Source organism: Struthio camelus, chromosome 1, assembly GCF_040807025.1.
Source record: "Struthio camelus isolate bStrCam1 chromosome 1, bStrCam1.hap1, whole genome shotgun sequence".
NCBI classification, from domain to species: Eukaryota; Metazoa; Chordata; class Aves; order Struthioniformes; family Struthionidae; genus Struthio; species Struthio camelus.
This window is the reverse complement of record NC_090942.1, coordinates 41,371,095-41,394,566: the sequence shown is the minus strand read 5'-3', so window position 1 is coordinate 41,394,566 and position 23,472 is coordinate 41,371,095. Positions and strand designations below refer to the sequence as shown.

The 23,472-nt window shown below is 41.3% G+C and overlaps 1 protein-coding gene across 2 annotated transcripts in view; it reads left to right on the top strand.

Moving 5' to 3' along the window:
• Positions 1-2,678: 2,678 nt before the first annotated feature.
• The window catches only part of PTPRR (protein tyrosine phosphatase receptor type R), a 162,820-nt gene continuing 142,026 nt past the window's right edge, over positions 2,679-23,472 (top strand). For both annotated transcript variants that reach the window (XM_068935629.1, XM_068935621.1), the window contains exons 1-2: positions 2,679-2,827; positions 15,986-16,290. In XM_068935629.1, coding sequence (XP_068791730.1) covers positions 2,767-2,827; positions 15,986-16,290 — 366 coding nt within the window. In that variant the 5' untranslated portion in view covers positions 2,679-2,766. The remainder of the gene's footprint in view (positions 2,828-15,985; positions 16,291-23,472) is intronic.

Sequence of the window (23,472 nt, the reverse complement as noted above, 5' to 3'; positions counted from 1 at the left end):
TTATGCATATCACCTTCTCTATATGCCCTCCTCCTCCAGTCCGCTTTCTCTTATTCCTACCCAGTGCTTCAGTTTTCTGCTGAAACTCATCAATGGCAAACAGATGTGTGCATCTGTTTCATTTATCTTAGGCAAAAGTGTGTTTCTCTCTTCTCTAGATATTTTTTTCTGTTGGCTAATACGTATATCACTGCACTATTGAAATGAAGACCCCTTTTCATTTGCCTTTCATTGTTTCGCTTTGTCTTAAAGCATTTTGTCAACTGAAGTCTAGTGGAAAATGATTCCCAGCCATGGAAGACAGTCTTTCTAGCATGGCAGGTGAGAACACCACTAAGAGCTCTAACATTTGGAACGTTCTCTCTTAATTGTAACTGCTATCAAATGAGACTTCTCAGCAGCATACTCAACCTGCCACATCAGAAGAGAAGAAGATACTGTGGAAAAAAATGTTAAAAGAAAATAACTCCCATATCATTAACCTCACTGATAAATATTGGTAAAGCCAGCACTCAGCTGAAGAGTCAGTCTAGACTTAGAGAGTAAGCCACACACTAGTGATCTCCACTCTGCTAATACCATGTTCTATATTTAGAAAAAAAATCACTGAAGCTAGAGAATTCAAGCTGATGCAACATGTGTTAGCTCACTTTCTGTGTAGCAGCTTCCCACTCCACAGTTATGCTTTCATTTTGCATTGATGAGACCTTTCTTTACCCCCTACCTTTTAAAGATGATGCACTGATTCAAAACCCAACAAATGATTTAGAGTCTTAGCTTCTCATTGAATTCAGCTAGAGTTAGGAGCCTAAATCTTATCTTGGATATGGGCTCAAAACCCCATCTAAAAGCATTTCCCCAGTGGAAAACAATTTTCTGACAGAGTGGTGGTAAGTTATCTGGTCATTGTGCCTTTGGGCACCACAAGTGAGGTGAGTAGATATTGCTACAGTGCTCAATCATACAAAACCACAGCTGCCTCATCTGTAACCACATGGGGACAAATTAATTCCATTAGCTTCAGCAGAGTTATCCTGTATTTGACCCTATGTCCTTGCCTAGAAAACAGAAGGGTGATGATTTCTGACCAACAACAAAACATTAGAGGACTGTTAGTAAATTTTTCTTTTGTCTTTTCCTAGGAGTTAGCCTAGGAGTTGGCTAAATTGGAATTTGTGCTGCACAGCTTACTCAGAGAAGTAAGTATAGGTCATTACTTATGTATACCTCTGAGGCACAGGCACATAGGAACTGGAGTTGTGGGGACATGAATAAGATGTACAGAATGGATAGACTTCACTTTTAAGTTTTCATTTCTACTAATCAGATCTAGCAGGATTAAACTGGATCAGGATGTGCTGCAATTTGTATACATCCATAGTAAATTACCATCTCAGTACACAAAGCAGAAGAGATCCTGTCACCTAGCAGGGCATCCAAGGCACGATACCTGCAAAAGATACTACTGAGGTGATAGGGCTCACGTACCACTTCTTCCTCAACAATACCCTTGATCAGCCGAATTCTCAATTTGGGGCAGAGCTCAAGACTGAGCACTGTTTTCCAACCCAAGCTTTTTGTGGCTTATGTTGTTGTCAAGCCAATGACCTAGCTGCCTGTACATAGTGAACAGCAGTGTGGGGGCTGGCAAAGGAAGATTATTTGCATATGCTCAACCACACATGCAATTGCAACTAGAAATTAGGCCCTACGCAGCTCTTCGCACCATTATAATGAAGAAAAATTCTGCGGCAAGGGTCATTTAAAGCCACTTAAAAGAGAGCAAGCTCTGTTACTCTCTTTTATTCTTTTCTACTTAAGATCACTTTAGTTGCACAACCGATTGTAGGCATATATGGTTTGTCATATCCAGCTTTAGTCTGGAGACAGCTCACTTGCAGGGTGACACATCTGCTACTTCCTTTCAAAGTTAGCCTCTGGTAACTCTTTTGATCAATTAAACACAACTCTAGAAAATAATCTGGCTGCAGGGCTGCTTTAAGTTTGGAATCTTTATTTGGGTCACTGATGTCCACATAATCAAATTTGTAAGTGGATACGTGCGGCATCAATCCGGTTTGAATCGCTGCCTAGAGTTCAGCAGATCTCAAGTAAATGTCATTTTATTTTCCTATCAGCCGTGATTTCCATCACACAGGCTTTCTGCTTCTTTTAGGTGGGGTTCCACAACGCATTGAAAGGGAAGCTCGCTTTCACTGCATACATAAAAATAGGCACTATCACAGTCCTCCCAGACACGTCAAATCTTTTGAGACAAACCTCATAAAGGCTTTAATATCTGGGAGAGGCAACACCACCGCTCCGCTGCAGCAGAGAGCCCTGCCGGCTGCTTCGCTCGGGCGCTGAGGGAGAGGCCGCTCCCCTCGCCTTCGCCTCCTGCCCCTGTGGGGAGCTGGGAGGAACTGGAGGTCTCTCCCTTCGCCTTTCAGCTCCGCATACTTCAGCTCTCCACGCTCCTTCCGCAACCCCAACTCCCGAGGCGGAAGAGGGGGGGGGATGTTGACCCCACTCCAGCCACGGCCGCTTCCCCCTGCCCGGGCTGCCCCTCGCCTCACGCCGCGCCGAGGAGGCACGTGAGGCCAACCGCCCGCTCAACCGCCCTCCCCGCCTCCCGCCCACCCGCCCGGCGCCGCGCATGCGCAGCCCGTTCCCAGGCATGCTCACTGGCAGAGGGGGGAGCGGGACGCGCTGGTGTGGCGCTGCTCGGCTCGGCTCGGCTCGGCTCGGCTCGGCTCGGCTCGCACCATGCGGCGGGCGGCCGCGTGCCTCCGCGCGCTGTGCCTCCTGCTCCACCTCCGCGCCGCAGGTGAGCAGGGGGCGGCTGTGGCCCCGGCGCGGCGCGGCAGCCCGCCTGCCCAGCGGCCGGAGCACGCGCCGGCGAGGAGCCGCTGGCGCCCGGCGGGCTGCGGCGCACCTGTTGTGGCGGGGCGGGGGCGGCGCGGCGGGGTCGCGGCGGGCGACCGTTGCCCGGAGCGCGCGCGCGGGGGTTTAACGGCTGCCGGCGCCCGGCGGCCCGCGGAGGGAGCGCGCGGGGCGCCGGAGCTTTTCAGCACCGCGGGCAGCAGCCGGGGCCCGGCGGCGGCGGCCGGTACCCGCGCGAGTCGCGTGGGTTTAGCCGGGGGGGGGTGCGCGGTGGAAGTGAAAATCGTACGCGTTTGTCCTTCTCTGTAAATTTTTTTTTCCTCCTCCCCCCCCTCTTTTTTTTTTGGAGTGGAGGGGCGTGATGCTACTTATATTTGATCTTGGAAGCAGGTTTTTTTAGGTAGGGAAAATTTCAGCTGCGACAGTAGGCGTCTTGGCTGCAGCCGCGGAGCGGTGATAATAAATCCTGTCTCTGCTTTGCGAGCAAAACGTGTGCCTCATTCAGAAAGGCGGCGAGCGCCTTAGTGCCTCCCTGAAGTTCAGCTGCCAGTTTCGTTCTCAGAACCGTCGCTTATATTTCTGGCTTAAAACCTCGGGCTTCTCTTAAATCGTGAGAAGCTGCTTATTTTTGAGAGTCTCCCTTTCCATTTCCCCTGCAGAGCTAAACATTTGTAGTCTGAAATTGAAACAAAAATCTCGGTTGGCAATGTAATTAAATGAAGTTCACTAGAAAAACTGGAGTATTTCTTTGTTTTATGGCTTACTGCAGCACACCTATTTCTGAAGTAGAAAATGGCTGTTGCACCCTGCCTCTAACTTCGCTGAAGTTTAATTAAAAAAAGAAAATGCACCCCAAGATAATCACTCTTTTGCTCCCACAAATCTCCCACAATAGGAGAGATTTTTTAGATGCTGCTTGTTTGTGTTGTCTTACGCAGAATCATTAAAAGTAATATTTATACTTAATATCTCTTATGACTTGTAAGTAATGCATGTATGTATATACCCATGAATAAATAATCTGTGGATATCAGGTTATGAAAATAGTTATTTATATGGATACCTCAGGTAAGGGAGCCTGACATTCTTTTTTTGCTATAGTCAAAAGAAATGGTTTGCCTTGGTTAGTGGTATTTTATTGCTCTGGAAAATTAGGCTACGCTTGCTATGATCTCGGGAGCTCTTTGCTTCATGTTCATAGGTAGGAGACTCATGCTATTATGCCTTATATTCGTGTGTGTGAGAGATTATCGACTAAAAGATAAGGAGCGTTTGGTGATGCATTTTAATAAAAGCCTTTAGCTGCTTTTAGATTGTTCCTTTACAACATGCATTAAAATAATCATCTGTACAAAATTAGTATACAGCTTACATGCCTTCTGATCTCAATTTATCCTCTATTAATAGTGGACGTCACATCAGTGTAGATGTGCTTCATCTTTCCATCCTACTAATGGAACTGGTTTTATATCCACCCAAGAAACCATTTGCTTTCCCTACCATTTTATTATTATTAAGTGAATGGAAATGCTTACAAACAAAATTTAGCCTTTATTATGAAAATGTCTGTAATCATGGGTAAAAATAGAGAAAATTATCGCGCAGAAGTTTGTATGCTGTTACTTTGTTTCCCATGCGATCTTTGAAAATAATTATTTCAGAGAAAGCAACAGGAAGGGTGGACAGGAGCAGAGTTTAGCCTTTATACATTGGGCATAGCTCCCCTTATAGCAAGAGTTGTGCTGCTTCTTGGCAGGGCTGCGTACAACTTGCCATTGTTGGGAGTGACTGAAGATGTGACGATGAAATAACATAGCAAACTTAAACTTTTAGGATTTCTCTGTTTCATCTGATGCAGGTAGAGAATCTGGTCTTTCAAAGAGTATCACTGTGGGAATCTTTTATGTATAGCCTAAACTTATAAATTATTGATGGTAATTTTGCAACTCTGACTCCTGTGGAATCATAAAATGCATTCCATTTGCCACTAGTGGTAGGTCACAAATTGCATCCCAGCTGTCAATTTGTTTTTCACTGTGGTGGAAACTACTTGGCTTTTCATAAGTATTTTTGTTTTGAGGCTGAAAACACATAGAAGGGAAGGTATTTTCATGTAAGGGAACGCTAAAGAAACCATCAGCAGATACTAACAACGTCTCGCTTAATATCAATTGATGATGATAAATTTAAAAAAAAAAAAAAAAAGTAGGTCTGTGTTAACTTGAACTAATACCGCAGCAAAAAGACTTCATTCTCTAATGTGTTTAAGTAATGCTTCGTAATGGAAAGATAATGCTCATCATATTGGAAATCTGGTTTGCTATGAAAAGACAACGATATTACAGTTGTGTTACAGTAGCCAAACATATGTTTGCAAAGAAAAGGAAATATTCTGGTCAAAAACAGAGATTGGGAATTTTCATGCGCTTAACAGACTAAAACTGTTCCTTTTTGATTTAGACTTTGATTCCAACAAAGTGTTATGGCTGTATAACAGAAAATTAAATCCAGTTGTCTTGTTGGAACACCTGTATAACTCTTGCTGAAATCAAAGGCACTTGTATGTGCATAGCTGAAAACAGATTTAGGCCTGTCTGCTGAGCGCAGCAGGTGAAGTAATCAACCTATATAGAGCTTGCTGTTGGATGAAGACCTAAATATGTAGTGACTGATTACAGGTCAGTGTGAGCCTTTGACCTCTGATATGCATTGCATGAGACAGTGCCAGACAGTGCAGGTTATACTCTTTTTTTAGTAGGTATGATCTAATACATGTTCTTGCAATGAAAAATTAACGTCTCCCAAGAGGACTGGAAAGCATTGTTTCCTTGTGAAAGAATGGCAGGTGGTAGCAAAAACATCAAGTGATGCATTAGCTTGCCTTGTAATTAGAGCCATTTGTGTCATCCAGATTACTCAACTAATTATCTATTTCACTTCATTTTCTTTTTTGGGTTTTGTTTTTGTTTTTTGCAAATTTAATGAGCATAATTAAAACATATGATGGATTAAATATCCAGTCACGGAAAATAGCCCAGGAAAATAACTAGACTAGAATAAAACTTACTCAGATAACTATCACCATATCAACCAGCCACCTGCCTTATGTTAAAACCTTAAGACAGCCTTTTTGCACAATTTGCTTTTAAGATGAACAAGTCCCGTTCCTGGAAAAGCAAAGAGTTAGAGACTGAAGATTTAGTCGGATCCTCTAAGACATGGCTTCTTGAGCAAAGGCTTTACAGTAGCTTGGTAAGGGCCATTACTAAATTGTTTTATTCTTTTCATCCTCAATGAAGACATGCGTTGACAACCTTAAGTATGTATGGACCAGTACTTCCCTATTAGCCTTTTCAGAGAGAAAGCGTGCAGATCCCAGTGTCAACCTCTTGATGGATCCATCCCCCAAGCCCATCAGCTGAATCAGCTAAAATACAAGGTGGGAAATACTAGCATTTTATCTTCTTGAGGCAATACTTTAGTAACGTGGAGATTGCTTGCATCAAAACTTTATAAGATTTTTGACTGCAAACCAACACTCCTTTGGATAGAATTCACTAAATGTGAAAACTTATAAATGTGCTAAGCCAGTTCTCAGTTAATTGTTTCTGAAGTCCACAGGGTGATTTTTACCAAGCGCTGCTGAGCAGAAAGCAGTCCTCCTACCTTCCTGGTTGAACGTGCACTGCATTGTATTCTTATGACTGGAAATGACCTGAGTGAACTGCAGTTTCTAGTTAAGAGGAGTGTCCTTGTGGGGAGTCTGTTTTCTAAAAGTTGCATAAATTCTGTCACAGAAGTAAGAAAGACTAGGGAATACACTTCTGCAGCTCAGCTGTGATCTGCACAAAGTCCGTTCATCATCAGATTCATTTCACTAGCCTCATGCTCTTGTGTGAATAATGCTAGCTCTAAATACGTTTAGAGAGAATGTGAAGGAGCTACCAATTTAAAAATGTGTTGGAATTCTGCTTCATTATACTCGCATGACCTAATGGTGGCTGGTACTTACAGTTACCTTCTTTAGAAAACATATTGCTGGCTGTGAGTGAGTGTTTTTCTAGAATAGATGTTTGTGCCTTTTATTAGTAGACTAATGGAAAATCAGAGGCTAGTCATCTGTTTGTTTAAAAGTTTTGTTCGGGAAAATAGTTTTATAATTCATTATTTGAATTGATATTATTTTTGAAGTGTATTTAGTTGGAAAGAAAGACTCTTGTCACATGTCAGAATGTGCCAACTCTTTCTACTCATTTGTAGAAGACAGTGTCTTCCAAAATTGACATATATGTTCAGTGTATCTGTTAGGAAATTATTGCAGTCTGTGATCTCAGAATCCCTGCATCATTTCATTTGTTGCATTATGAGGAGACTCGAACATATTAGATAGCAAAGGCTCACTTCAGCTTCTCCAGAGAGCGAGCACTTGCTTAAAAACCATGAACACGAGCCCATCTTGCTAGGAGGTGGCTAACCCAATGCAGTGGGTAGCTGTGTTTGGTGGTGGCATCCCTCTGTGGGAGTTCTGAGGCCTGGAGCGGGTGTGTGAGAGACAAGAGTTTTGTTCTATGAAACACAGTAATTGTCCTGTAGGATTTCCAGCACAGCTTTGGAATAAGTGCTTGGAGAAACTTAGTAAGATCTGCTCAGAAATCCTCAGTGTGGTTTCAAGTGCAATATTACTGCAACCTGCCCTCCCGCACAACAAAACCTTAAAACTGAATTTTGCTTCCCCTTGTACCACTTACTGATTTCCATGGAGATACTACACATTTACATTTATGTTCTGTAGAACAGAATTTAGCCACAGTCTTTACTTGGAAAATGACTGTAATCACAAACTTAGGAAATTGCTGCATCAGTTTACTACACCTTTTGGGGGGGGAAAAAAAAGTTTGATGTGAGACTATACCATACATCAATGCCAAGGCGTGAGTATGTCAGAATACTTTAGTGCCTTTGGGATCCATGGCTCATCTCTCAATACACAGGAGCAGACCTAGTGAAATCAATGGTCTGTAGTATCCAGTTTCATTATTGACGTATCAGGCAACAGGCCCATAAAATGAGATGCAAAATGCCTTTTGGAAAAAGATACCACTCATGCTTAACTCTAATTCACTGTAGCTGGGGATATTTTTGGCCAAAGCACCTTCTTTTCCTTCTTTTCCTTCTTAACATGAATTTGCAATTGTTTCTATTTTCAGCAGATTGCTTATTAGAAAAGAAGAAAATTCCTTGCAGTTCTGTGTATGTGCATGAGAGAGAAAATAAAATGTATGTATCCCTGTATATACACATGAACACATACACACAGGTGTATATATATGTATGTGGTCCTAACTGATTATGTCTGACTTGTTTGGTCAAAAGTTCTGACCTTTCTGTTAAAGGGTGAATCAAAATATTTTTTCAAATGTTTGGAACTATTATCTCTTTGCTTAGCTCTAGTGTAGGTTGCTTGCTCTGAATTTTGGCGTGGAATGGGTACCACTCCTCTGACTCAAAAGATCATCAGGCCTTTTGATTATCAGACCTAGCTAAGAAGGGTCAGACCCTTCCTGTAAAGGATTGAGAAACTTCTATTAGCTGAAGGAGGCTGTGAGAAGTTATGTAGGAGTACACCTGATGAAAGACTGTAAGTTCTAGTAGCCTACTTTGGGTAGGGAATAGCTTCATTTCTATTGCTTTAACAGTTTTATCTTAAAGAGCAAGCTATGGTGTGGAGGGAGAATCTGAGTAGGCTTTGTGCCTTGGTGTTATTCTCTGAATTGTGGAATCAGTCTCACAGCCTGCAACTACTCTACTGTGGGAACTGTTAAGTGTGGAAAAATGTTTTCCCAGTTGAACTATTTTGTCTATTCCAAAACTTCCAATGCATTGTTTCATGCACAGGCTATGAAACCAGCAAGTCGATTGACTAGTACTTTCTCCTCTTGAGGTTTGCTTGGTTTGCTTCATAAAAGCACTTTTAAAGGTACGTTCTGTTTATCTAATAGTGAAGCTATATCTTTGCCACTGTTTAACTGAATTTGATTGCTAATGGTTCTTGGATCTACCTTGCTAAAGTTAAGCAATAGTTTGTGTTTGGCTAACGCTGCAGAGCCTATCCTAATGAGATTGAGATTTGATTGATGTGCTACTTCACTGACATTAAGACATACTGTTAACGAGACAGTAGAGACATAAGGCATATTGCCTCAGGACAGCTTTTGTTTTCAATTGTGCTTTCAGCATTGTTTAAAACAGTTTTGTTTCCCACCAGATATGCTGACTCCTCTTGATATGTTAAAATCCTTTTTGAGAAGGAAGGATGCAATATGGATCAAAGAACAGACTTTTCTATATTTGATGGTCACTGCCAAGGCAAGACCCCGTTGCCTGCATCAGAAGGGATAACCTTCACAGCCTAGAGACAAAGCTCTTTTAAGCCTATGCTAGTGTTTCTCCTTTGTCCAGAAATTGCCGATAGTTAATGCCTCCTTTCATATCTTTGTCATCTGGACTCCTGAGAGCTAGATCCATGCTCATAAACTCCTAACACAATGTTAAGCCTTTTAACAGAGACATTGAGGGACTTTTCCCTTTGTCCAGGCCAGTATCTACTTGGCCCTTACATGGGCCAGAGAGAATTGTAAACTGCTTTGTAGGATATGAGACCATCTCCATCTCAACGGCATAGGAGGCAGATGACGAATCTCCCAGTTGTAGGAACATTGGTGTTCCTGGAGAGGACTAATCAGTGGTCTACATAAATACACTGACCTGTGTCTTGGATACCCCTGTCAACTGTTATGGAAGAGGGGAACCATTGAGCTATCGGCTGTTAAGACTGAGCCTGTCCAAAGCCTGTTGGACTGTTGGCCTGTAGAGTGGGAAGAAGAGTTGTATGGGACAAAGGCTATCCTCAAGAACAGTGAGCTGAAGAGAGAAAAAAGGAATGTGGAGACTGGGGTACAATATTTAATTGTCAAAGTTGAGTTAGTCTGCTATCTGAAAATGAGAAGTTATTCGGCAACAGCTTTAAGTTCTGGGAGTCAAATTGCATATGAATTCAATTTATCTTTGAAACCAAAGATAAATTAGTCAAATTTTGGTGTATTTTTATCTTATGAAGTGTGTCTCAAATTTTCTGTCCTCTTTCCTCTGATGTCCAGCTTGTTAACATGAAAATGTCAAGTTGTGGACTATACCGAGATATCCGTAGCTATAAAGAGACTTTATAAAGTGTTGTTGTTATTAGTACTAACTATTAAATGTGAGTTCTAAAACATATGCATTGTGCATGTGTCTTCATGTATGCATTTTACCTACTGATCAGATACAGCACGGTAGTTTTACCAATGGATTTTTGGACTGGCTGCATAATTCACAAGTAGTAAATATATAGTATACCCCCTCATTACCGAAAATAACAATTACTTTAGGAATATTCTGGAACATACCTTATTATGACCCTAATTTGTTCAGATTAAAACAAATAATAAGACTTCAGACAATGATCCCAAATTGTTTTTCCAAACACAAATCAAGACTTAAGACACCATTGGTCCTATCAGGACTATAAAGAGTGTTATGTCCCACTGGGACTCTCCCTTTCCAGTGGAATCAAGTTCTGGTTTCTGACTCTAGAGTATGTGAGATAAAAATTTGTAAAGCTATGTGGCACTTTTATGTTTTAAAAAGAAAAAACCCTGCTACTGTGTTTCTGGCCTATTAACAGATCCTGACTGTCTTATCTGTCTCTTTTAGAGAAAGTCAATGTATTTTGGGGATAAGGAGTCTGCAACAATTTTCTGTCAAGTTACTTTAAAATGAAATGTCAACTGTCTGAGGCTATTCAGGGAGTCAGAACAGTCTGGAGAATCCTCAGATTTCTCTGTGATCAAGCAGAGGCCAATTGGGACAATTGTCGAAAGTGTCCACAATATCTTTCACATCAGATTTACAATGTATTATATGGCTTTCATTTCTGCATATGGAATGTACATTTGTAGTATTTGACAAGCTCAGCAGCATGTGCTATCTGGCGTTCTTGTGTTTTATCTGTCTATTATAGTGGGTAAATTTTGTTGCTCTTATGGACAGAGAATGATACTGGGACCATGAAGCTATTTCACAGGGATTTCTCTTGATCCCCTTTCCAACACTCTTCTTTAGATTGGATTTTTTTTCTTCTAATTCAGGCCACAAAGTGTTTTCTGTTATTTGTTTCTGCAGACAGCTAAGAAAATCAAATGAATGCATAGTTGGAACCAGCAAACAGAACGGTATCCTTGAGTTTGCATGGGGGTTTGGTAGGACCTTTTCTTTCTGATTTTCCTTTCTGGTAAGGATGCTGAAAACAAAGATGGCAAATGGTAGCAGAGGAGGAAATACCAAAATTAATATATGCAGTGAAGATCATCAGACATAGAAGGCTGGAGGTTTTTTTTGTTGCACATTATTAATAGAAGTGTTTTAGTTGGTAGAGATTCTAGATGCTGCAAGGATAGGAAATGCAACTGAAGATAGTCTGACATTTTGAAGAAGGAGTTGTACAGGAAAATCTGAATTAAAGAAGGGGGTGACAGTGGAAGAACAGGGAAACACAAGAACAGGACAGAAATAGAACAGCCAACAGAAAAACAAGTAAAATTGTGAAATAGATTTTCTTAGAAAATTTGGAGAAAAAGCAGCAGCAGCAGCACGTGAAGGGCTGTGAGGGAGAAGGTTTAAAAAAAAAAAAACGGTAGGAAAGCAGAGAGGAAGAAGTGGCAACGTTCATCAGGAACCTAAGCCTCAGAAAACTAGCGGTGATCAATCAGGATGATGTACAGATAGAAGAACTGGAAGACAGAATCAACAAGTCACACCACTACATATATGGTACAGGGCAGCATCTGTTCTTAAAAAGAATAAGAATGGTTATTACATGAGATGATCTAGATGATGGAAGAGAGGTTGTCTCCAGAAGCAAATGTAAGTGATGCAAACCTGCTGTTGAGAGAAGTTCTGATGTGTGTTTGAAAGTATCCGTTGATCATTGTTCATCTTTGAACAAACAGTATAACCACATTTCCCAGTGACTTAAAAAATGAGTATACTTAGCTGAGAAACAGATGAAATCTCAGCCTTTTTTTGGTTAGAAGAAACAGAATGGATTTACACTCTGGTGATCGAGTCTGTTCTCTTCAATGCCAAGGCAGAATAAACTATATATCTTTGTAAATACACTTGAGGGGAGGGATTTTTAGGAGAAAGAATAAACTATTTTAAGGGATTATATCATATCAGCACTGGATAAATGATTACAAATCAGTCATGAATAATCTCAGAAAGTTTCTGATAAATGACATTCTGAAGTAGAGTTTAAATGGGGTGATGTGAGCAGCATACTAAAATTCACTTTAGGATCAAGTTTGCTAAGCTTATGGAAGAGATGGCTGTAGGAATGCTGTCTTTCTTTTCCAAGAATTGTCCTAAGCCTCATTTTCTGAATTCCTGTGTAGCTGTATCTTGGGATATCTGAAGTTTAAAAGGAAAGAAAATTACTTTTGCTGTTATACTTTGTTACTTCAGTTCTTCACAGCTTCTGATGTTTTCCCTTGGGGGCCTTGTGGGAGTATTTTGTTTTTTGTTTTTTTTCTGCATAGTCTTTTTTCTCTCAAGAGTGGAAGATTAGCAATATCTAAAGGTGACATGTAGCCGACGTGGTAGTATTTCTAGTGACTTATTACTTTGACTTCCTCTTTGACACATGCTGTTGGCGCGCTCAGAGCTGATGTTTGAGGGTTAATGGAGAATATTTACCCTTTTATCAGATTAACAGAAAGCTTCAGGTTCCCCACAGTAACAAGTATGGTCCGTTTGTTAGGGTCACCTGAGGCATGGAGAGCAGTCTTAGGGCCTGATCCAGAGTCTGTTGAGATCAATGAAGTTTTCCCACTGGGCACTGTAAATGCATGTAACCTACTTAAACTATTGGGGCTATATGGACTTCTTAGAAAACAAAATTCAGCCTAGTAATTTTCTTAGAATATATTTGAACTTCTGTGCTCGCAGCTGGCTTGTCTGAGGGCCAGGAGCATGTTATGTATCTAGACTGGTTAGATTTTTCCATTCCTACAGGATGGGTCGTTATCAAAGTATATTTTGTTGTCCATCTTGAAAATCTGCTGCAATGGATCATGTATCAAATCTGCTGTAGTGACTTGTGTTTACTGCAATGATTTTAGCATTTGAGTGGAAGAGAAGTTATTGTGATTTAGTGAGAAAAGGTGATAGTGCCACTAGAAATAACGAGATTCATGAGCAGGCAAGCTTTTCTAGGAGTTTCGTTAACTATTGGCTTATCTAAAGTAAGACAGCTGTTCAGATTTTTTGGGCTGCGCTGGATTCAGTCAGGATTAACTCTGAATTCATACTTAGGGTTTACCTTAACATTATTTAGTGAAGACTTTGGGCTAATACTTAATTATACTATTTTTCTGCTTTTTAAGTAAATATGAAAGGAGAATTTGAGTTATTAAAGAGGAAAGGAAATGAAATATAAAGACTGCAGAAACGCAGTGCATTTGATTCCCTTGGAAGCAAAGGAGAAGGAAGCAACAAACAGATGCTCAGCTTTGCAATAGTGGTTGTCTAGGGCGGAGACATGTAAAGAGGGTGACTCTGAGAAATGCTGATGTTTTCTTGTTGTTACTTTGCCATGCCCAAAACTCCAGAGGGTAAGGCTAGCCCTCTGGATTGTATCAATGAAGCCAGCTTCCAAAAATCTTTATGAAATGCAAGAAAATTTAACAAACCTTGAATTTCATTTTTCTTTAAGAATGTGTCCTGTAGGTCCTCGTCTTTCTGCTCTCGATCATCTTGCCAATCAAAACTTGACAACAGCTGTACACGTAATCTTGGTAATCATCTAGGAAATTGTGTATGCGTCTTTATCATTTAAAAGAACAGCCATAGGTTTAGTATTGTACTTTATACTGGGGGCATTTCTGAGCGTTTTAAGTGCAAAATACATGATTCTATGTTCTGTCCTTGGACAGCTTTCCTATTGATTTCTGTTCATAAATGTTACGAATTGCTTCACGCCCTATTCATGTGGACCCACTTTTGGCAGAGAGTGCAGTTCCCAGTGATGCATAGCCATACCATAGCACAGATAAGATACCGTCCTTGATTTTCTTAACTTACATTTCATGAGGAAATTAGGTCAACAGAATGTAATTACCTACTCTGAAATCTCCTAAGGGCACTGTGTAGATCTGTGCAAATGACTGATTATTTTGATTTGCTTACAGAAGCAAAAAAAAATCGGAGGAGAAATTCAGTATGAATAGAGCAAAATTATTTCTTGTTTGACCTGAATTGAAACATGTAGTTGGTTCTCAGCTTTTATTCACAGCTCTTTTTGAGAATGAAAATAATGTTGATGGTTTTTGACTAAAAATCAGTTTGCAAATTGTACATTTCTGTTTACTCCAACATCCTCCTGAAAAGGAACTTCCAGGCTGATAAGAAATAGCTCTCTGGGTTTACTTCTCTTAGAACACAAAGTCCCTTTTTTACAGCAATGTATTTTTTAGAACACTTACCCAGGAGGTGACTAAGCCAGCTTCAGTTACTTTTTATCTATAAAGGAGCTGATCCTTGCCTGTTTTTTCTGCTCAGAGGGGCAGCTTCTCTTCCAGACTGGCTGCCAAACTGGGCTATTCTAACTGTTCTGTTCTGCATAAAGGAACTGAAGATTCACTAGGTTTCAGTCACAGATAATTTTCAATGCAACTTTAGTTTGGGTTCCTCTTGAAAAGGCATCATTAGGAAGTACTTTCACTATAAAAGGGTTTTAAAATTGTTATTAATATACAAAATATTCGAAGCACTATCCTAAATAGGTCGTTATGCCCAACAACATATTTTTAGTGAAAATTCCATCAGTGGTATGCAATTTACTTTAGACCTTTTCCAGTGAGGTGGCATGGTGACTACCCTTGATGATTCAGCTCTCTCCTGCTGTGTTGCAAGGGATGGCTAAATCCACACACCTCTGTGTGCTGTGCAGAGAGCCAGGTGCTCTGTTGGCTGGGCCAGTCAGTACTTGGCTATAGGTAGGGCCATAACAAGAGTGGCACAGGGGACTGTAAGTCCTCCTGAACTGAGCACCAATTGTGGTAAGAGCAATCCAGGTCCCTGCTTCAAGATCTGTATATGCTTTTCTCTGTTAACCAAATAATGTAAAATACAGAAACAGCACAGCCAGTGGTGTAAGATTCTTCGCACTCTTGGTTGCTTTGTTTTGCCCTGAGCAGTGGAGCAGCTTCAGGCATTGAAGGGGAGAGTGTTCCCTGTCCCTGAGCAGCTCTAAATGTGGTTACTGGCATATCTCATAGCAGCAGGGGGGAAGGTTTGGAATATGATACCTTTCTTCCATGAGGAAAAAAGGGAGACTTAACAAAGATAGAAGTATGCTCTGTATACGCTGCCTAATGGAAAAGGAAGAGGGTATACATCCCTTCAGAGAAACACAAACTGAGCTCTAGATTAGATACTTAAGGAGTTTAGGAAGTTCTGCCGTTAATGGCAGTTGAATTCAGAATTATGGTTTTGGACTTAGGCACCTGAACTCTAAACTATTTTTACATGTTTGTCTGATCTTTTTGGATCTGATTCTCTGATTCTTGGTGTCTTCTCCTCAGGGGTCCCTATATAAAAGAAGAACATAGCAATTCTCATCTTCAGTATTGCAGCTTGATTAAATTTTATATTGCTTATGTTCTGATATTGGAGCTGAAGTACGGAAGACGGATTTGGCTCAGCATGTACTCTGCTCTTGCGTGTCATTTTTGAAATGTAATCCTGACTGGAAATATAAATCGCATTTAAAAAAGCAATGTAAAAATGAGTTTAAGAATGTAATATACTTCATGAGCTTGGTATACTCTGTGCTATTGTTGATCTATTGCTATGGAAATGTGCATTGTGGGCTTCTAAGGGAGTTCTTGTATTGCACAAATAATCCTTCCAAATCTTGAAGAACCCAGAAATCACTTCAGCTTCCCAGTATCATCTACAAAATATCCATGAAAGACATTCTAAACTTATTATTTTCTTTCTGCAGGCTGCTTTTCTGGGAACAATGACCACTTTCTGGCGATTCACCAGCGAAAGAGTGGGAAACCTGTGTTTATTTATCACCATGTGCAAAGTTTGGAGAAAAGTCTGGATACAGACAGTTATAAGAATTCCAAACACAGTTTCCATTCTTCTTTCCGCACCAAAGTAAGCAAGCTGCACCCTGCAATAATTGTTAAATCAACATTCCCCAGACCTGCCTATGACCCATCCCTCAATCTGTTAGCTATGACGGGTCAGGATCTGGAAGTGGAAAATCTCCCCATTCCTGCAGCTAACGTGATTGTTGTGGTAAGTGCCTTTTTCTGTGTCTCGCTGTTTTTATGAATAAATAAGCCTATATAGATTTTAATGTGGAGTATCCACAGTTCACATTCCACTGCCTAGCATCTGAATAATGACCATCTTGTAGTGAAGCAGAGCCTCCATTCACATAGCCTCACCATGATCAACCGGCAATCCAGTCTGACAGTGCAAAATATAGGCTTTCTGTAGGTACAAAACTTAACTTTGCCTCAAATACCTTTGATCCTCTTGTCTTGGTTGGTATACGCACTGCTTTTGCTGGATGGGTTTTAAACTTGCTCTGCATAGAGCACAAGAAAATGTGCCTCAGGAAACAATCCTGCAGAGGCAGGGAGATTTTAAAAGACTGACCCAAAGGCCTTGTTTGCTTCTGTTACTCCCATAGTTCTATCATTTTGCCATACAAAGCCATTTATCCTAAGGGATAAGAACTGTGTTTTTGTTGATATAAGCCAAATATGCTCTTTCTGGGAGATGTGGTCTGGGACCCTCATTGTTCACTTGCCTATGCTGAAAGGAACTGCCTCATATTCAGCAAAGTGGTGGCAATATTCCCTCCTACTGTGGAGGGCGTTTGTCAGTGGAGCTATACGTTGGTCTGTCAGGTTCACCTTGCCCTGCTTCCCTACCCTTCGTGCCTGTGGGGCAGGAGCCCTCTGTGGGGTGCACAGTGCAGTCTGTGTATGATCTGCTTGGACCCTTCTGCCTCACTCTGGTGCAATGTTAGCCCCGCTTGATTATGTATTTGGCTTATCCTTCTTCCTAAAGAGAAGAAAAGTCATTCATAAGGCTCAGCCAGTCATTAAGGTGAACTAATTGTTTCAATTTAATCTTAATGTGCCTAATTACAATCAACACTTATTTGCCTAATTCTGTAAATTACTCTGAACAAAAGATGCTAGATTAAAAAAGAATGGCCTTTGCAAACAAGGAATGAAGTTAGTGTACAGCACTGGGGCATGTTAGTACATGAAGTGTTGCAGAATAGTCGTGGTTCCTCAGACTTTTGGTATCTCTAGAGATGTGCACTGATGAATTCACCCAGTAGTTGTTTGTATGCCATTGCAGTAATTGGAATGCAATAAGGGCTAGAGACACAGAAAATAATGGGGAGGGGAAAGGTTTGTATGATAATTATTTTGTTAGTCTTGCATTGAAATTTTAATAATTAAAACGTATTATTGGAGAACTGGCCTCAAAAAGGCATGTTCCGGACTTGTTTTCATCCTGCATGAACAAGACCTCCTAATTTGAGGCTAGATGATTAGTATAATCAACAGACTAGATTGAGTTGTGTGCAAGCATGCTCCTGCAAACCGTATCAGTGCAGAAAAAGGGTCTGACAGCCTTGCTTCACTGGGGACATGTCAACTATCTACATAGTCCCAAAACTGAATGGTCCCTGAAAAGGGAGAAGAGAGATGTTTATGCCCCAAACCAGCCTGAGGCAGCAGGGCTCTAGTAAAGTCTGTCTCCAAATTAAAGGTACCTGCTCTCTTTTTCCATAGCAGGCATAGTTTTACCTCCTGTGAAAGTAAAACCTCTCTGTCAGTACTTGTAAAGGCAGAAGTGCAAGACATTCGGAATATGCATGGCCTCTTATTCTTTCATTGAACGACCCTGTTAGCTGTGACCTGTTATTTTAGTAGAGCTTTGCACATTTTTGGAGAACTGCAATCCTCAACTTTGAATGGAAGAATCCTGCAAAATATTGTGAGGGTACTTTAGTTTTCTCTGGCTGGCTCTCTGCCTGCATTAATACCTAAATGAGGTAGATTTTCAATTGGCAGTCACATAAAAATAGATCTATTAAACCTACATTAAGTTCTCATTAAGTGACCATGGTCTGAAGCTTCTCTACTGTATTTCTATCATGGAAGAATCTGCTGCTGCTCTGAGGCCTTCTGTTCTGGCTGGGAATCATATGTGCTCTAATGTAGGGGCATAATAGCACGAGCTAAGCATAAAGTTGTTGCTTGGGATCTTCAGCTCTCTCTGGGTGTGTCAAAGGATGGCATTTTTGGTTTGGTTTTAATGTCTTCTTTTTCGAAAAAGCCTTTGGGAACGCATATGTTTTAATGTGCTTTTAATGCGAAGTGCTGAAAGAGTTGAACAGCCCAGTGGGCTAATGCAACAGTAAAAATTTCTGAAAGTGTCTTCCTCCAAAGGGCAGCTGCCATAATCCAAGCACAGCCCTAGTCCTTCCAGGTCTTTGCACTTCTACTTATGAATTTTATGTTATTAGACTGTAATGTTGAAGTCATTGCAAAGGGAGTCTGTTTTGTTTTGAATACACGTATGTCATTCGCTTTGTGTTCAGAACTAGGGCCTGCTGCCTGTTTCTTCTTTTTGGTTTTGATCATTTAGGGCAAGGGACAGCATTTGCTGTTTTGCCCTGGCTGACCCCTTTTGTTCCAGCCTTTAGCAATGTTGTTGGTTGTTCAACTTGAAAGGGCAATTGCTAGTGTTAATGCTTCCTGTAATCCAGTTACGTGACTAGTGCACACTGTGATTTAGTATGAAAGCCTGCAAAGGAGGTTATTTTTCTAGAATAAATCAATGCTGTTGCAGCTCTGCAGAGGGAAGGAAACTGAATTCAATCTAATTTCAGTGACTTGAGGTCCATTTTCTTCATGATAGAGGTGGAGAGGTAGGGTAAATGGATGCCTAATGTATAACTATTGCAAGGTTACATTTTGTGCTAAGGACTAGACGTTCCAATGAGCGAAACATTGCCAATGCACAGAATAGTGCTATGAAGCCAAGAATTTTGTAGGTACTGTGTCAAAAAGTGGTGTTTTGTGACTCTTTCAACAAGTCATCTTACTGAACTTAGCGAAGCTGTAGTGCTTGCTTCCCAAAGGGAGGAAGAGGAGGGATTTCTTCTCAGGGAGTTAGTTTTATATAACTGAAGGCTTTCCATCACATTGCCCAGTATTAAGTTCCTGGCTTTTTTTGTTCACTGATCATTGTTTGTTTAGGAAAGTGGGGACAGTTGATATCCAGAGCTCTCAGAGGCATTTTGACTGCTATATAAATGCCTTACTGTTTAGCTGTCTGTCAAAATGACATGAGACCAACTAATCTAAAAATTGTTCACTTAATATAAGAAATTGCTTACTTTTTAGGTGACGCTCTTCAGAGCTTCCTATTTGTATGGGTTTATTTTAGACCTTGGAAACTATACACACATCAAACAAATTAGAGAGTCAGTAGTGACATGAACAATTTCTCCAAGCAGATCTGTGTTGCGAGCACCACCAAGGTCAAGGCAGTTTATGGAAGGCAGAAATATGTGGATAAACATTTATTATTAAAGATATTGCTGTCTAACACACTTGTTTAAAACACATGCACAGAGTGTGTGTGTGCTAGGGTTGGAGTTGAGAGAAAAGCAGAAGGCCTCATAGTAGTGGTTACATCTTAGGCAAACTCTAAAGTGTCACCTCATGGAGATGCTAAAATATCATTATTTCTAGCCCGATATTGTTTGGTCTATCCAAAGCCTCTCACAGATACACAACTATGTTGCACTGAGATTGGACTAAGATACTTGGATGTCTTTTTTTACTTGTATCCTATGAAGTGTATATATTTTGTGCATCAGAAATGTAAAGCTAATTAACTTGCTTAATATACCAAGTTTTTCCCTTTCACCGCTCATGAATGTACACCTTGTTATATAATTGTTTTTTGTCATTGTTGCATAAGTGTCTGAGAGTTCCCAGTGTTACACAGTAGCCTGAGATTCAGCAGCTCTCTACAACTTTATTTGCTTTTCACCAGTGCTACTAAACTGAGTTGATTTAATTAGAATTTCTCTCAGCTAATGCAGTGGGACATAAGATGCACAGACAGCCACATAAAACTTCTCTTCGCCTTTTCCATGGCTTTTTGTGTAAGCCTAAATTCCTCAGAGCTGTAGTTCTGCCATTTTGTCCATTTTGTCATCAGTGTGTGAACCTTCTATATTGAAGCAAAATGAAAATAAGGAAGAGCTTCAGGTCCTAGTGCTTTGAGATAGGATTCAGTGAAAAAGTAAAGCACATAAATGTTTGTTTCTACAAGCAGACGCCTACATGTGAGCTAGACATTCAAGCTTTAGTACAGGCAGCGGAGTCAATATCTAGTCAATAGAGTCAGCAAAGTCTAGAGAGTTGTTAAATTGATCAGATGCTAAGATTATGTCTATACAAGTAAATTAGCAGTGCTGACTAACATTCCCAGGCACTGGAACGTGGTAGTCTATTAAATTGTTGAATTTTTAGTAGGGTCTTTGACATAGTTTTGCGTCAGGTTAACTAGCGCTTTCCTAAACAATTTCTGCGTGATTAGGGAATTTGTATAGGTCAGGGACCATTTCCAGTAGTCAAACTGCATGAGGTCATCCTCTGGAGATCCGGAGTTTAGTAGTATGGACACAGGCCATTTCTGTGTCAGTTCACTCAGTGCCAGAGAACAGTACTGGACACATTTAATTTACCAGTACAACATAACCTTGAGATCTGCTTCAGGTGAGCTGAATATTTCTCTAGGCCTAATGGCCTTACTGACAAGACTTCTTCTGGTGACAGTGGGTATACAGGCACCTACTGCACACTGCTACCTGTGTGTGTGTATGTATATATATATATATATGTGTGTGTGTGTGTGTGTGTCTATATGTGTATATATACACATACACATGCATGTGTGTAGGCAGACACAGAGACACATACAGAAATGTACCTCTATTGCCATCTTAATCTGGAGCCAATCCCAGCTTAGATGATAGATATTACCTTGAGATAATTTGGAAATCCTCTCATCAAGGCACAGTTCAAGTAGATGGGCTGCCCCTAGGTGACTTAGGGTAGCTGGAGTCTTTCCAGACCTGAGGCTGTGAAACCACAGCAGAGCTGCTTTTACTCTTATGTCAAGTTCATCCCACAAGTACTTCTATGTCCTGTGGTCTGTCTTCACTGGCATTACATATTCAGTTCAGAGAAGATGCAGCTCTTGCTTGCTCACTGATATGGCCTTACGCATATATATATCTCCCTCTGTCAGTTCCCCATTTCCTGCTGCATCAGATTTAAATATCCATACCAAAGCCCCTGAGCTCAGCTACCTTATTTGTTCATATGTTTTATTACGTTATCCCTACCACTTTTTCTTCTGCAAATTTCTATTTTTCTAATGTTTTGTACGTTCTTCCAAGTCATGGCTTCCACATGGAGTGTCTTCTCTGAGTTCCTCTAGTATCATATCCATCTTCGTAGGTAAACTCAGGAAGTGTGGGTTAGACGAGTGGACGGTGAGGTGGATTGAGAACTGGCTGGATGGCAGAGTTCAGAGGGTTGTGGTGAGTGGTGCGGAGTCTAGTTGGAGGCCTGTAGCTAGCGGTGTCCCCCAGGGGTCAGTCCTGGGTCCAGTCCTGTTCAATGTATTCATCCATGACCTGGAGGAAGGGACAGAGTGCACCCTCAGCAAGTTTGCTGCTGATGCAACACTGGGCGGGGTGGCTGACACAGCAGAAGGCTGTGCTGCCATGCAGAGGGACCTGGACAGGCTGGAGAGTTGGGCGGAGAGGAACCTCCTGAAGTTCCACAAAGGCAAGTGCAGGGTCCTGCACCTAGGGAGGAATAACCCCAGGCACCAGTACAGGCTGGGGGCTGACCTGCTGGAGAGCAGCTCTGCCGAGAAGGACCTGGGAGTGCTGGTGGACAACGAGTTAAGCATGAGGCAGCAGTGTGCCCTTGCGGCCAAGAAGGCCAATGGTATCCTGGGGTGCATTAGGCAGAGTGTTGCTAGTAGGTCGAGGAAGGTGATTTCCCTCTCTACTCAGCCCTGGTGAGGCCTCATCTGGAGTACTGTGTCCAGTTCTGGGCTCCCCAGTCCAAGAGAGACATGGCGTTACTGGAGAGAGTGCAGCGGAGGGCTACAAAGATGACGAGGGGACTGGAGCATCTCTCCTGTGAAGAAAGGCTGAGAGAGCTGGGCCTGTTGAGCCTGGAGAAGAGAAGACTGAGAGGCGATCTGATCAATGTGTACGAGTATCTGAAGGGAGGGTGTCAAGAGGAAGAGGCCAGTCTCTTCTCCGTGGTGCCCAGCGACAGGACAAGAGGCAACGGGCAGAAACTGAAGCACAGGAAGTTCCAACTGAAGCTGAGGAAAAACTTCTTTCCTGTGAGGGTGACGGAGCGCTGGAGCAGGTTGCCCAGAGAGGCTGTGAAGTCTGCTTCTCTGGAGATCTTCAAAACCCGTCTGGACGTGATCCTGGGCAATATGCTCTAGAGGACCCTGCTTGAGCAGGGGGGTTGGACTAGATGATCTCCAGAGGTCCCTTCCAACCTCAACCATTCTGTGATTATACAAGATGTTCTGCCCTTTCATCCTTCATATATCCACTCAGGACTTTAGATTTGAGACTTGCTTCTTCCTTTTTAAGATTAGCTAAACAAAGAGAACCAGACAAAAAAAAATCCTTTGTCTTTAACACTGAGACTTCCTTTTACTGACTGGCTTTGTTGGAATGCCATAATAAGAACTATATGAGGAGAGCTGAACGCCAAGGCAGGGGCATTCAACCCTTCCAGTCATTTTCAGTTCAAAAAAATATTCCCCTATAGGTATTTAGCTTTTTTCCTCTTCATAAAAATGAAACAATATATGTGGAATTTGTTTGTTTGGTTTTTTTTAAATACAGAAAATATATGTTGTTTCTTGGGAAGCTGTGAGATTTTGGTAATGTAAGAACCACCATTCTTCAAGGCTAAGTAATCAAAGTTTTAGCTACTGGTTTCTATAGGCTTTACCACCTCACTGAATCCCAGGAAGGTTCTCTGATAATGTTTTTCACTAATAAGGAGTTCCAGCTTTTCCCAGCTATCCACCTCACTGAATGTTTTCCCATAGTCTCTCACTACTGTTTTCCCTTATGTTGAATACCTCACTTTAGTGTAAGGGCTCTCTCCCTATTATGAACTCTTCCAGCTTTCAAATGCTATGGCAGCCTCTGCTGGCACATTATCAATCCAGTTAACGCTGCGCTGGACAATCTGCATCTCTGTGGTTCCCAAACTGAATTTAGTAAGGACATGGTGAACAATCTATGAAGTTAGAAACACTGTTAAATATGACTCAGTCTGATAAAAATGCACAGAAGTCTATTAGAATGCATGTGAG